Source organism: Chaetodon trifascialis, chromosome 5 (genome assembly GCF_039877785.1).
Source record: "Chaetodon trifascialis isolate fChaTrf1 chromosome 5, fChaTrf1.hap1, whole genome shotgun sequence".
Lineage (NCBI taxonomy): Eukaryota > Metazoa > Chordata > Actinopteri > Chaetodontiformes > Chaetodontidae > Chaetodon > Chaetodon trifascialis.
In genome coordinates this window covers 26,451,636-26,465,041 of record NC_092060.1, presented here as the reverse complement: position 1 = coordinate 26,465,041, position 13,406 = coordinate 26,451,636, and the positions used below count along the sequence as shown (strand labels likewise).

Below are 13,406 nucleotides of genomic sequence, written 5' to 3'. Positions count from 1 at the left end.
TATTAAATAGTTATTGCACAGAGATGATTTTCTGTCATCAAATGCATGGCATCACGAATGTTGCATGCTGTCAGAATTAAAACAGGGAGCAGAAAAACAATGAGCAGGTCTTGTTATTGATATTTTCACCACTAGAGGGTAGTGTCGCGTCTGATCTAGGAACTATAATTCTAAAATATCGCGAGAGCTAGGTCTCCTCTTGCTTCATAAGGTCAGCTGATCATTTACTTCAGTGTGGTGAACATCAGCCTGTCACTTTTAACCTAGCACGGAACGGACTAGATCGACGCTGTGATACTGGTATGCTAAATGCTTACTTACTGTTATATACATTTGAGCAAACAGTATTATTCATTCTGTGTGAGCTCATTTAAATAGTCTGATCGTTTGCCAGCGTAAGCGGCGTAACATGTATGAATGAGCTGAGTTAGTAGGAGACTAACGTTAGCGGAAGCTTTAGCTCGCATGCTAGTAACGATGGTAACAGAATATTCTAGACCCACCTGCTGCTAACGTTAGCTAGCGTTACGTTAGCATTAATAAGCCACGGTCAGGAGTCTTTTCACATTCTTTACGTACGTTTTTCTGGTCTTTTCCACTTTGATCAGAAGTAATCTGTTGTGTTTTTCATTAGCTGCGGTTCTTCATTCAATGAAAAAAGTCCTTGCATTGCCAAACTGACCATGGCTAGGTGTGCTAATTAGCGTTGCTAAATTAGCGTCACATCTTTAGCTAGGGGAAATGATAGACCCATCAGTTCATAAGTTTCCCGCATGATATTTCCTGTGAAAGTTAGCCTTTTTGTCACATTGAAATGAACAGTTTCACTCTCTGAAGCCACAGTGTCTTCCTGGTTTGTTGAGAGAAATTAAGGCAACGCTGTGAACAGAACTGGAATTGATTTCAGTTAGTCATATGTAAACGTTATTACTGAAAAGCAACCACAAAAACAAAAAAAAGAAATTTGCTAATTCCCATGAAAAGTTGACCTTCGACTTTGACGATAATTTTTCAAAGACTGCATCTTCTCAAATGTGAGCTGTTAATTGTTATAAGCTACAGTCCCTTCTGTCTTAAAGATTTTGACTTTTTCCCAGACAAGAGTCACTTTGAATACATAGCCTTGGGTGTTATTCAGTGTTTCCTGACCGATTATCTGATTAATCAAAAAAGAAAACAACCGTTAGTTGCAGCCCAAGGAAAGGTTTGTAATATAGCACTGACTGCCAGGTGTTTTTTTTAGTGTTGTCATGGTTCATGTTGGTATGACATGTCAGTGTTGTTTCATGATGCGACTTTGTTTTTTCCTCAAAAGAGCAATCCACACTCCCAAAGATGGCTGACACAAACCAGCAAAGTCGTCCTCCCCAGCTAGGGCCTTTGGTAAGTTAGCTTTTTGAAACCCACACACAGGTACATCTTACAAATATTTCTCACTTTACACTGTACTGTGCACTCTACTGATTCTACATACAGAGATACTGAAACAGTTTCATCATAAATTAAAGGATAATTTCAGTATTTGTAAAGTTGGGCCCTGTTTTTGGCATAGTTTGGGGTCTAAATGGCATCTAGGTACAAAGGCTTTTGGAACTGGTCCAGTAGGTCACTCCAGCCAGCAGCTGTAAAACAGACTGCAGTGTAATCCTTTGTCACAAATGTGCTGGTCAAATGTCCACTATAAGTGCTTATTTTTGTCACTACAAACTGTCTGATTACATGATGGAAAGGATCCCCACAGAGATGGACCTTTTTGTCAAAGAGTAAGATCCCCTTTGTTTAGCCAGAAACAGTCACTCTGTTCAAAGCTACCAGACTCTTATCAACAAATGCAGCAAATTTTAGCTCGCAGAACACAGGAATTGCTGGTCTACTGCTGCCTCAATTGGTCATTTTTAGAGCATGAATGTGCAGAAATTCAAGGGTTCATCAGTTCAAGTGTAAATATTTCCTCTTTTTTTAATCTTCTACCAGTGTAAACTGAATATCTTTTGGTTTTGGACTGTTGGTCTGACAAAATAGATGCAGATGTCACCTTTGAGTCTGGGAACTTTTGATGATCATTTTTCACAATTCACAATTTTCTGATAGTGTTAAGACCAAATGATTTATTGAGAAAGTAATTGACAGAATAGTCAATATTAAGATAATACTTATTTGCAGTCCTGATATATTCGATTCTTAGATGTTAGGATAATGGTGCATTTAGTCACTTTTCTCCCTCCTTCTCACTCTGTATTCAGACCAGGCCGTTCATGTAGAACCAGTTTGAAATATAAAGTTGGACTTGGACAGGCAATGTCAGCTGAAGGACCAGGTTCTTTCATGAGTTACGGCTGAGTCTTGTCTCCTGACTTTTGATGAAAGAGTGCCAAAATTAACTGCCAGATTGAATTAAGTTGTTTTCCAGTTTGGCTGATTTATGTTGATCATTGAGAGTTCATGAGTCAAGGTCTGAGCCTTTCTGTAAACAGTTTTGTGTATGCATGAGAAAACAGAGGACCCATCCTGTTATCTTAAATGCCCAAATCTTACCAGCTAACAGAGACGCAGCATCGTAAGTGATGGAGCAGGTTCAACAACTCTTATGTGCCTTAAACTCCTGAATGTAGTTTTTTTTTTTTCTTTCTTCCACAGCAATTTTTAATGAACAACAAGCTGGAAACTGCGATGTGGCTTTCACGACTCTTCACTGTCTACTGCTCTGTAATGTTTATTCTACCAATTTTGGGGTGAGTTCACTCAAGAACAGTGTTTAACAACGTTTGCTTCATTGCAACGATAGCAACACACTGCTTTCACCATATCAGAATATTTGTGACTGCTTGTGTATTGCAGACCCTATGCAGCAGCTAACTTCTATCAGCGAGCCTTGTTAGCGAACGCTCTCACCAGTGCCCTTCGCTTGCATCAGAGACTTCCACGCTTTCAGCTGAGCAGAGCCTTCCTGGCCCAGGCTCTTCAGGAGGATAGCTGCCATTACCTGCTGTACTCACTTATACTGGTCAACTCCTACCCCATCACAAGTATCCTTTCAGCTCCAAATATGTTGTGTTCAAAACTTGTGAGACGATTCAAGTGGAGGTTTCCATTGCGTTTTTAACATTGTCACAGAGTGCCTGCTGGGAGTACGTGACTGTTGTCCGTATTTAAAAGATTAAAATATTGAATAAGGACTACTTAATCACTTTGGGTGCAGCTACAATTCTAATCTGTAGTATTATGTGGCATTTTGTGTTTGTCGTAAAATTCTCTGAATCACAGTCAGTGACTTTTCAGATTCTGAGCTCCATCTTCAGAAGCCCTTTGAGTAGCCGAGTGCCATATCATATTGCTCACAGTAGTATCAGTATAATTCTTCCTATTAAAGAAAATCATTACATGATAATGGTAGTGTTTAAACTTATTAATGTAATGATGTTGTAGTGTTAAGACAAGCAGCAACAATCGTGCTCAAAGTGAAAGTAACATTGCTGCCGTCCACAGTGAAGGAGCTGCTTCCACAGCGGAGCGATTTCAGTCATGTGGAAGTGGTTTGTTTATCAGAGATCAGATGTACAACAGAGAGTCGAAACATAGCAGACAAACTAAATTGGCTCAGCATAACGACATCCATCCGTCTTTGGCAAGTTTTACTCTGTGTTTCGTCATGTTGTCAAGAATATTATTGCAGAAATACCCTGAAATATTCTGAAGTTATTTTAGGGCCTCACCGCCCACCTCTGCCGTCAGGCCTCTTTTCTCTCCTGACAGGCTGAATTTATTTCTTTTTTCCATTATTATATTCTTGCAAGGACAATTTATGAAGGCTTTCTGTGCAATCTCATTTATTGTTTGAGTGCACTTCTGATTAGTAGCACATCAAAGTACATGATGTATTGCCTTTCAAGAGGATTGAGCATATTGCAAGTGCCATGATTTTAATCATTAAAATATATAAGCTTATCATTTACAGTTAGGCAAACATAATAACTGCAGTGAGCTGTCGTTGGTCCTTAACCTTGGTCTCCAGTGAGCATCTTCCCAGTCTTCCTCTTCTCTTTGCTCCATGCAACTACCTACACAAAGAAAGTCCTTGATGTGAGTAGAAGGCAGCAGTCACCTGCTGTGACTTTTAATGCCGTTAGTTAAAAATGTATGACAGAAAGCATTTTGCTGAATATTGTTTAACCCCCAGGTGGAAAATTGCCTCCAGCCAAATGGTGTTTTAATTATGTACTCAATCATCCAGCCATTGCTCAGAGACCCAAATTCAACCTTTAAATCTAATGAAGCAGATGATTGATAATGTGATTACCTTCACATTTACTTCTCTCATTTCAGGTAAAGTCACTGAAAACTTTGACTCGCTGCAGCTTTGTTGGCAGCTTCTGATCTTTAGATGTTTCTTTGCAGTCTATGGGCCCCAGCAGCCTGATGTTCATCAGAAACCTCCTGGACAAACTTACAGCCAATCAGCAGAACATCCTGAAGTTCATTGCCTGCAACGAGATCTTCTTGATGCCAGCCACTGTTTTCATGCTCTTCAGGTCAGCAAACACGGCTCTCAGAAGTGTTTTGTTTTCACTGTTATTGTCGAGAGACATTGCAGATCCTCGCCGTAATGTTTTATTTATTGCATTGGAATGTTATTAAATTATCTACCAATATGTGCTTCTGGATCAGTGGCACTATGATGGAATTACTGATAGTTTTCTGCTTATTCAGTCATCAGTTTGTAAAACCTTACATTGCCAAAAAATACTTGACAGAGTAGAAAGCAGCGAAACAGACCATTTTTCTGGGTTTTGAAATGCTTTAAGGTCACACTAAATTTAATCAAATGCACAAAAATGCAATTCTCTAAATCCCATTTTCAAATTGTCAGCATGAATCAGTCTTCCTGAATTATATCTGAACTCCCAGAGCATGTCAGCATGAATAGTCGCCTCATCCTGATTATTTTCATATGCAAACTTTCAAAGCAACCTACAGATGTACAAAGAGGCCAGATTGTCACTGTACTCGATTGCGTGAGATTATACAGGTGTTCAGTTAGCTTGTTAGTGCTGAAAAAGTGCAGAACAAATACTTTTTAGTATTAATGTTATTGTTAATTATTACAACATTGAGCAATCTACATAATGTAATGCCAGTTTTCACTTGTTTCTGACAGTGGCCAGGGGAGCTTGCTGTTGCCTTTCATTTACTATCGATTCCTCACTCTCCGCTACACATCCAGAAGAAACCCATACTGCCGGTAAGATGTTAAATAACACAGTGTTGTCAAAAGCACAGATATTTATGTGAATGATAATACACCACAAGGTAGTGATTACTGCAGAATCAGGGGTTAAGAAATTCTAAAGCTTTCTTTAGAATGTGTTTTTTGCTGCTGCATGCCTGCGTCATAATTAAAACTCCACAAATGTCTGTACCTAGCATCCACACGAGCTAATCTTTCAGTTGGACTGATGCTATTGGCCAGCATTAGCTCATCTTAGACACAGTATACAACATGGTGTCAAGGTGAAGCTGCTGCAGCCAGTCAGAGCACAAAGGGAGATAATGCAGACTGTGCAGTCTGTTTCTAAAATTCAACTCTTTGAAAAATGTCAAGGAAAAATGTAAAAAGTGGAACCAAACCACCACTACAGTGATTTGGTTAGAAACTAACAAATGCACTGAAGTTGTTGACTCCAGTAATATAATCTGATGATGTAACACAACAGTCTGCTGTTCAGAAATGAAAGACCGTAGAATGACTTTACGGGCTTTCAGACTGGACGATTAAACACATCTGTTTCCACCCCAGCACCTTGTTCACAGAGCTGCGAATTCTTCTGGAGCACTTCATCATGAAGCCTGCCTGCCCCGTCTTCTTCAGGAGGATGTGCCTCAGCAGTATCGCCTTCATCAGCCGCCTGGCCCCCACGGGGGTCTGATTACACCGCATAAAAGCTCTGTTTTCTTTTATGTTGTGTTTCTTTTTTCCACCATTTAGGATGTGACTTAAACTTTGATGGGGACAGACATTGCCATCAACAGAAGGAACTGTTTTTTGAATGTCAACTTTACAGTCTGTGCTCCAGCGTCTATTCGAGTACAGTTGAAGATCAGCCAGTAATGCACTGAAGTCTCACGGTGATATTTCTTTTCCCATCTTCTTAATGTGACCTCATTCAGGCAGTGGATGCCCCTCCCGTTGTTGCGTTCACTGAGTGGAGCACAGGTAGACATCAGCTGTGTTCTGTGTGTCGGCGCTTATTATTTCCCTCTTGTCTTTATTTATTCATGAATATTTCTTATTCTGTGATGAAACATTAACATTCTGAGATTAGTAACTTAAATGAAAACGCTTATATACATAATTAAAAATTTTCTTTTTTTTAATGGTCATGTTATGCTTGGATGGATGGAGGATGAGGTTTGTTTGCAGTTTCTGTGTAGTCCGGTTTCTTTTTTTTATGTGCATCTGATGCTCTGATTTGTCTAAATGCCTAACTTTAAACACGTTCCATCAACTCACTCCTTTAACAGCATCCACAGTCTGTGTAGGTATGATGTCAAAATGGGTGTTGAATGAAGAGAGAATCAAAATATCTGCTGTATTTTATAGAATATTTTAAGGTACCAGACGTTTCGTTGCGGGACTCATATTTGAAGTGAGTTGCACAATGCATGTCATGTTTCTGCAAGATTTATTGACCTCATCTGTCAGTTTGGAAACTCTTCAATTTGTTGCTTTGTAGTCTTCTTGCTTAGCGCATGCGGATTTTTTTTTTTTCCTTCCATGTTTAATGTTTATTTGCCTACAGACAACCACATTTTTATGACAAGAATAAAATGATCTCTTAATTAAACCAATAAAATATTAAAGAACAGTGATGTGGTTTGTCCTTATATTTTGTTTTCTCTACTATAGTTGATCTTTGCTTCATCAAGCAAGCAATCAACAAATCTTGCACTGGTGAACCAGAGTATCTGCTATGCATAGATATGAATCTACATTTATATCTATGGTGATAAAGTGTTTGTCTTGATCAAAATATCTTCTGAGCTTAAACTTTAAAATAATCTTACCAAACAACCAAAACTCAAAGTCAATTTACCATAATTTTGTTATTATAAAGGGTAATTAACAGCTTTTAACTCCATCTAATGATCTTAATCCGCAGATAAAGTTAAAAGATGTTCTTAAAGGATGTTTGAGTGTGACACTGATACAGGCAGCTGTCAGTAGACGGAGTCAGCCAATCAGGACACCGCTACAGTTTCTGATAGTAACTCTTATCCAATGGTGTAACAGCTTGTTTCAGCTGGCAGCGTCGCCAGTGGCAACGCGTTTAGCTGGACTCAAGTGTTAGCCTGTAGAGGACGTTTCTGCCTAATGTTCGCTTTAAAGGAGAGCCCAGGTCCGTATTTCAACACATACAGACAGTGATTTGCTTCCGGTGTCTTCTCGGCGCTCAGTAACGTTACATGTTATTACAGGTGACCTCTGTGCATCACAGCAGACAGTTGGCGTGCGAATAAATCGTGTTAGCCAATTAGCTTGCAAGCTAACGTTAGCACGTCGAGCTAATCTCCTTTGGTTACAAAGTTAATCCCAGTCTCTCTAACCATTGTTGCCGTGTTGTAATTCGTATGGAAAACTGGCGAACAAGTTGTGAATGGCAGATGGCTGAGGTGGACAGCGACTAACGATTCCTGCAGCTTTATGACCGGATACCTGGAAGATTATCTTTTTATTCCTCCTAAAAAAAAGACATCCAGTGGAGAACGAAGATGGAGATCCACCTAAACCGAGCGGATTACATACAGGTAATATGAAGTGCTGTCCGTGGTTTATTTGGTTAATGTTGCTCATCTACATCTAGATTTTGAACATTCAGACATTCAACATATTGCTATACAAAAGTTGCTTCCCTCAGGTGACGTTTTGTTTTTTTTCCTCTGTCAATTTTTGTCGTAATAAAATAGCCTCTGCTTTGTCCTCACAGGTCGGTGTGACATCCCAGAAAACTATGAAGCTACTTCCAGCACTGGGAAAGAAGGCAACGCAGAAGGTGTCGTTACTTTGTCAGAACAACACCTGTGCCTAACATTAACATTAGATTTTGTAGCAGTGTGTTGTCTTGTTTCATACATGGATCATCATGGTTGGTGGTTGTTGTCTCTTCATTTCAGGTTGCTATTGCTGATCATGATGGTATCCTGACCTGTTTTGGGATGAAAAAAGGAGAAGCAGTGGTGTGTGTCCTGGTTAAGATTTTCCTTTCCACAACCTTCAGCGAGTTGGATCTTAATGTGTAGAATTTCAGTCTCTAATGGCAAGAAATTTGACTCTCTGTTTCAGCCTGTGTTTAAGACGCTTCCAGGGCAGAAAATAGCCAGAATGGACCTTGGAGGAGCCGCGGGAACTCCACAGGAGAAGATCTTCATTTGTTCTGGCTCTCAGGTCCGAGGATTCACCAAGAAGGGCAAACAGTTCCTCACCTTTGAAGCCAACCTCACCGAGAGCATTAACGCCATGTAGGAACCACTGTTGTCCTTTTAAGTGACTCACGCTGCTTGATCAATTTTGCAGAACTGTGTGACTTTCACTGTACTGAGTGGTGGACGGTTTTCTCTTTTGCAGGCACGTCTCGGGCGCTGACCTTTTTGTGTGTGCAAGTTACATCTACAACCACTACTGTGACTGCAAGGACCAAGACTACTACCTCTCTGGAGACAAAATCAATGACATCACATGTTTGTCCTCAGAAAACCTGACGCGCCTTGTCCCAGTGCTGGCGTGCCAAGATCGGGTTCTCAGAGTCTTGCAGGTAAACCAAGACTATATCTACTGTTCTGGTTTTGATAAAGTAGGTTGTTCCACCTCAAGCTATTAGATGAGATTCATTATTCTCTGCAGGGATCTGAGCTTGCCTATGACGTTGAAGTCCCTGGCCCTCCATCTGTCCTGGAACTGTACAACAAAGATGGAGGTAAGTTCACCTCCCAGTGTGCTGGGAACAATAGAATATTACACAGCTTTATACAGAACAGGCATGGCATAACGTCAATGATTTCTGTACAGGAGAGGAAATCCTTTATGGAACCACAGATGGCAAAATAGGATTGGTCCAGATCAGTGAGCATTCAGCTGCGACCAAATGGGAGATCGACAATGACAAAAAGAAAGGAGGTATGATGTTCATATGACCATGCAAGGGTTTGTTGTTTTAAGGACCTTCTAACATCTTACATTTACACTTTTCTGTCTCCCATCAGGAATTCTTTGCATTGACACTTACGACATTATTGGAGACGGAGTTAATGACATCCTGGTGGGCAGGGATGATGGGACGGTTGAGGTCTATGGTTTCAGCAACTCCAGTGAGCCCACATTACGCTTCGAACATGTGAGTTAATGTGGAGTAAAACTCGTCAAATATGGAGAATTTATTCTAACTTTTGGCTTTCAATTGGAGAGGAAGCATATTATGTAGAAAAGCTGTGTCCATTCAGATTACATAATAAACTGTAAACTGTACAAGTTCAAATTTGACTTTTTATCCTTCTTGCGTCAGTGTCATGCAGCCATACTGTGCTGTGTTCATACTGTTCACCTTCATTTTATAAAAGCCAAGCCTCTGTGTCTGTTAATGGCTTTTTCATACCCAGATCAATTCAAGTTAATGCCCCTGAAATTACAAGGAAATTATATCTTATATTTTTAAAAGATGAAATAGTATTAGTTATATTTTTCTTTGTACAATGATGTTGATACCTTGTTGGTCTTTTCCTAGATGGCCAAGTCATTTAATGTATTAGATGATTGATGCTTGTCATTGATAGCTTAAGTTATCTCTCTCTCCTGACTTCAGGTGCTGTCAGAGAGTGTGACTTCCATCCAGGGTGGCTGTGTGGGGAAGGAGTCTTATGATGAGGTCCTGACTGCCACATACACAGGTTAGATAAATAAATGAATTCAAAACAGTGCACCTTGCGAGATACAGTATTTTCTTTCACTGTATGACATTAGTAGGTTGCTTAAAACTCAACAGAAATCTAACATGCACAGCATGTATTACTGTCATTACCTCGTTCAGGATGGGTGACTGGTTTGACCACTGAGCCCCAGAAGGCAGAAGCCGGCCCTGGAGATGAGATCAGGATGAGTAAGGAGACCCAGTCTAAAGTAGAAGCGCTCAGGTATCAGCGTTCTCATCATGCAATATGTTCTCGTACCTTTAATGTATTTGACTTGCTGTTTCATGGTTCAGGTGTGAGTTTCAAGTAGATCTGTTCTGTAATCAGCCAAGTTGTTCCCCTCCAGGGCAGAGTTGGAGCAGCTGCAGGTCAAAGTCCTGCAGGGCCGCGAGCAGTACCAGCAGACCTCCCAGTCAAGCACAGCCGTTTCTGCTGTGCCCGTCTTCAGCATCAACGACAAGTTCACCCTCTGCCAGGATGACGCCAGCTACAGCCTCACTCTTGAGGTGCAGACTGCCATCGACAATCTGCTGCTCCAGGTCTGCTCATTAAAAAACACCTGTTGTTACAACTTTGGGTAACAGTATAACTACAGACTCTCTGTATGTATAATGAATAAGCCATGCTCTTGATGCCATGTTACAGACATAAACATGTAAAATGTAGCTTAAAGAGGAATCTCCTGTGCAGAGTGACGTCCCCATAGACCTGCTGGATGTGGATAAGAACTCAGCTGTTGTCAGTTTCAGTGAATGTGATTCAGAGGTGAGCTGTGTAACATCTTTCTGCTCAGGACAAACATACTGTGCAAATAATGTCACAAACCTGCTGCTGTTCCTGGACCTTGACTCTTCTTACTCACTGTGTTTCCAGCAGCCTAATGGGAACTTCCTCCTGGCCACATACAGATGTCAGGCTAACACTACCAGACTTGAGCTCAAGGTGATACTTCTTTCATGAAAAGCTAAAGTACCAGAGTGGGCTTTCTTTTATCTGATTATAGATGCTTTGATCACACAGACAGTGTTCAGCTGTGTCAAAGTAGAAACATTACTGTACAATCATATAGCTTTCACATATTCATAAACAGCAGCCCATGTCATTTGCTCAAACTATTTCATGATGCAGTGCAGTAAGATTATGTGTTTCATCCATGATAAATGTCATCTTAGGTGAGGTCCATCGAGGGACAGTATGGGACCCTGCAGGCTTACGTCACCCCCAGACTGCAACCCAAGACATGCCAGGTCCGCCAGTACCAGATCAAACCTCTGTCCCTCCACCAGCGGACACACAGCATCGACCAAGACAGGTAACAACTCAACTCATTAGTCCACTATTATGGTAGCCTGCTTTTAGACTTCTGCCCCATCAGATCTGTTCAGAATGAATAAACTGAAATGAAACGGCAATTCTGTTCTGATGATCATGTTACTGGAATGGTTGATTCAGGCTGGATTTGGTATCATCCGTCAGTTTTTCACTCATGATTTTGACTCTTTGTCTCTCTGTCTGTCACACAGGCCCATGAACAGGCTCAGTCTGGTGGGACAGTTCAGTTTTGCTGAGATCCACTCCTGGGTGGTTTTCTGTTTGCCAGAGGTGCCCGAGAAAACACCAGCGGGAGAGAGCATCACTTTCTATTTCCATAACACTTTTCTCGGCACACAGCTTGAAACTACCTACTGGTAAATGCTAGCACAGAGCCGAAGGACTCTTCTAGGATTGCATATAACTCCGTCGAGATTGTAAAATAACCAGCAAAGGCTTTTGAACTGTCATATCCTGTCTGTTCCCCTGGGACATGTTTTATTTATGTTTTATGTTATTTCCATGGTTCATTTCAAATTTCCAGTGGGTATTCGTGTTGGAGTCTACTTGGAATCAAACATGGTTTTTCTCTGAATTTGTAATTTTTTAGCAAAGGAGAGGGTCATTTCAGGTCAGACAACATCTCTACCATCTCCATCCTGAGTGATGTTCTCTCAAAAGAAGCTACCAAGAGGAAAATCAATCTGAACATTTCATACGGTTGGTGTGTTGTTATTATTTCAGTGTTTGCTGACAATTTTTCGAGGGCGTAATATCTAATAAATTAAATGTGTCCTTTTTTTGTTTGTTTGTTTGGTGTCTTCCAGATATCAGTGATGACTCTGTGAGCCACACCCTGAAGATGATACATCCAAAGCTGGAGTACCAGTTGTTGTTGGCTAGAAAAGTTCAACTTATCGATGCACTCAAAGTAAATTTTGGTCAAAAGCTGTTTCAGTACATTCACTGTGTCCCACCTTTGATTTAAAGCTTCAAATTCTCACCCAGTCTCTCAGGGCTGATGACAGTTTTTTTTAAGTGTTTATGTTCACTTATTCACCTGCACCCCACTTCCTCTCTGATTGGTAGGAGCTTCAGGTTCACGAGGGGAATGCTGACTTCCTCATCCCAGAGTATCGCAGCATCTTGGATGAGTCTGCTAATCTCCTCGAGGAGTACAAGAAGCAGCCGGCGCACCTCGAGAGGCTTTATGGTGTGACGCTATCATTGCATTTCACTGACACTTCACCTTCTTTCAGTGCATTTTTTGCTAACTTATTTCATATTTGTCAGCTCCTCTCCTTGCTAAAACTGCAAGATACAATTTACCAAAAGATACCCAAAAGGAAATTTTTATGAATTAGAGCTCATTGGCAACTCATATTTACATTAATATTTTTCTTTTCTTTCCTGTAGGAATGATCACAGACCTCTTCATTGACAAATTCAAGTTCAAAGGCCAGAATGTGAAAACCAAGGTGTCCTCATTGCTGGAGATACTCGATAATTATGACTTAAACTCTCTGTTAAACTTTTTCAATGAGGTATGATGATACATAGATCAGAGGGTAAATACATGTCTTTATTTATGCTATTTTTGTATTGTAAATATCAAAGTTTTGTTTTATGATAGTTACTAACAGTGTCCGTCGTGTTGTCATATTGTAATTTAGATACTGTTTGTGCCACTTATGGTGTACAATATTTAAATATTCGTAATGTCTTTTGATAGCATCCAAACACGAGGGCAGTGATTAATAAACCGCTACAAGGTTGCCAGGATAGTGCGTTTCCTATTTTTATTGTGGCTAAGCTTTGGTTGACGTTTGAAATTTCAGTGACCAAATAAATATAAGTGAGTTAAAACTCACAGAATGTATGTTTTTATATCATAATTACCATCGGACTGTGAGTTCCTCCTGTTGAAATAAATTTAGAGATTATTCAGAACGATTGTAGGACTCCTCATTCAAGGGGCTGATGGAAAGCACAGTGAGAAAATACTACAAAGAATATGAAATTTTACTGGAAGAAAAAGACCTGTAAGATACCATGAACAACACGTTGAAGTTGGATTCATTAAATTATTACATTTTGATGGGTAAACTGTTAAGTCAATAAATAAATTACCATACTTT

At 40.2% G+C, this 13,406-nt stretch overlaps 2 protein-coding genes across 2 annotated transcripts; both read left to right on the top strand.

Moving 5' to 3' along the window:
• The first annotated feature begins 220 nt into the window (after window positions 1-220).
• On the top strand, window positions 221-6,866 carry tmem33 (transmembrane protein 33). The gene is made up of 8 exons (XM_070963463.1): window positions 221-300; window positions 1,316-1,383; window positions 2,638-2,732; window positions 2,839-3,026; window positions 4,013-4,080; window positions 4,396-4,529; window positions 5,156-5,239; window positions 5,795-6,866. Exons 2-8 carry the CDS (start codon window positions 1,336-1,338, stop codon window positions 5,922-5,924), a joined length of 747 nt encoding a protein of 248 aa, XP_070819564.1. The 5' UTR covers window positions 221-300; window positions 1,316-1,335; the 3' UTR covers window positions 5,925-6,866.
• A 383-nt stretch (window positions 6,867-7,249) lies between these two features.
• On the top strand, window positions 7,250-13,043 carry bbs7 (Bardet-Biedl syndrome 7). Its single transcript, XM_070962478.1, has 19 exons — window positions 7,250-7,803; window positions 7,983-8,048; window positions 8,170-8,232; window positions 8,339-8,514; window positions 8,621-8,807; window positions 8,897-8,969; window positions 9,062-9,169; window positions 9,256-9,386; window positions 9,852-9,936; window positions 10,077-10,179; window positions 10,304-10,496; window positions 10,648-10,722; window positions 10,831-10,899; window positions 11,130-11,269; window positions 11,481-11,645; window positions 11,879-11,988; window positions 12,096-12,199; window positions 12,358-12,481; window positions 12,685-13,043. Exons 1-19 carry the CDS (start codon window positions 7,768-7,770, stop codon window positions 12,816-12,818), a joined length of 2,142 nt encoding a protein of 713 aa, XP_070818579.1. The 5' UTR covers window positions 7,250-7,767; the 3' UTR covers window positions 12,819-13,043.
• Window positions 13,044-13,406: the final 363 nt, after the last annotated feature.

Bases quoted from the DNA above. Each gene is read 5' to 3' on its own strand.
- tmem33 (XM_070963463.1), top strand. From the start codon at position 1,336: ATGGCTGACACAAACCAGCAAAGTCGTCCTCCCCAGCTAGGGCCTTTG. The intron at 4,530-5,155 runs GTCAGCAAACAC...TGTTTCTGACAG, and splicing joins ACTGTTTTCATGCTCTTCAG to TGGCCAGGGGAGCTTGCTGT. The intron at 5,240-5,794 runs GTAAGATGTTAA...TTTCCACCCCAG, and splicing joins AGAAGAAACCCATACTGCCG to CACCTTGTTCACAGAGCTGC.
- bbs7 (XM_070962478.1), top strand. From the start codon at position 7,768: ATGGAGATCCACCTAAACCGAGCGGATTACATACAG. The intron at 10,723-10,830 runs GTGAGCTGTGTA...CTGTGTTTCCAG, and splicing joins TCAGTGAATGTGATTCAGAG to CAGCCTAATGGGAACTTCCT. The intron at 11,270-11,480 runs GTAACAACTCAA...TCTGTCACACAG, and splicing joins CACAGCATCGACCAAGACAG to GCCCATGAACAGGCTCAGTC.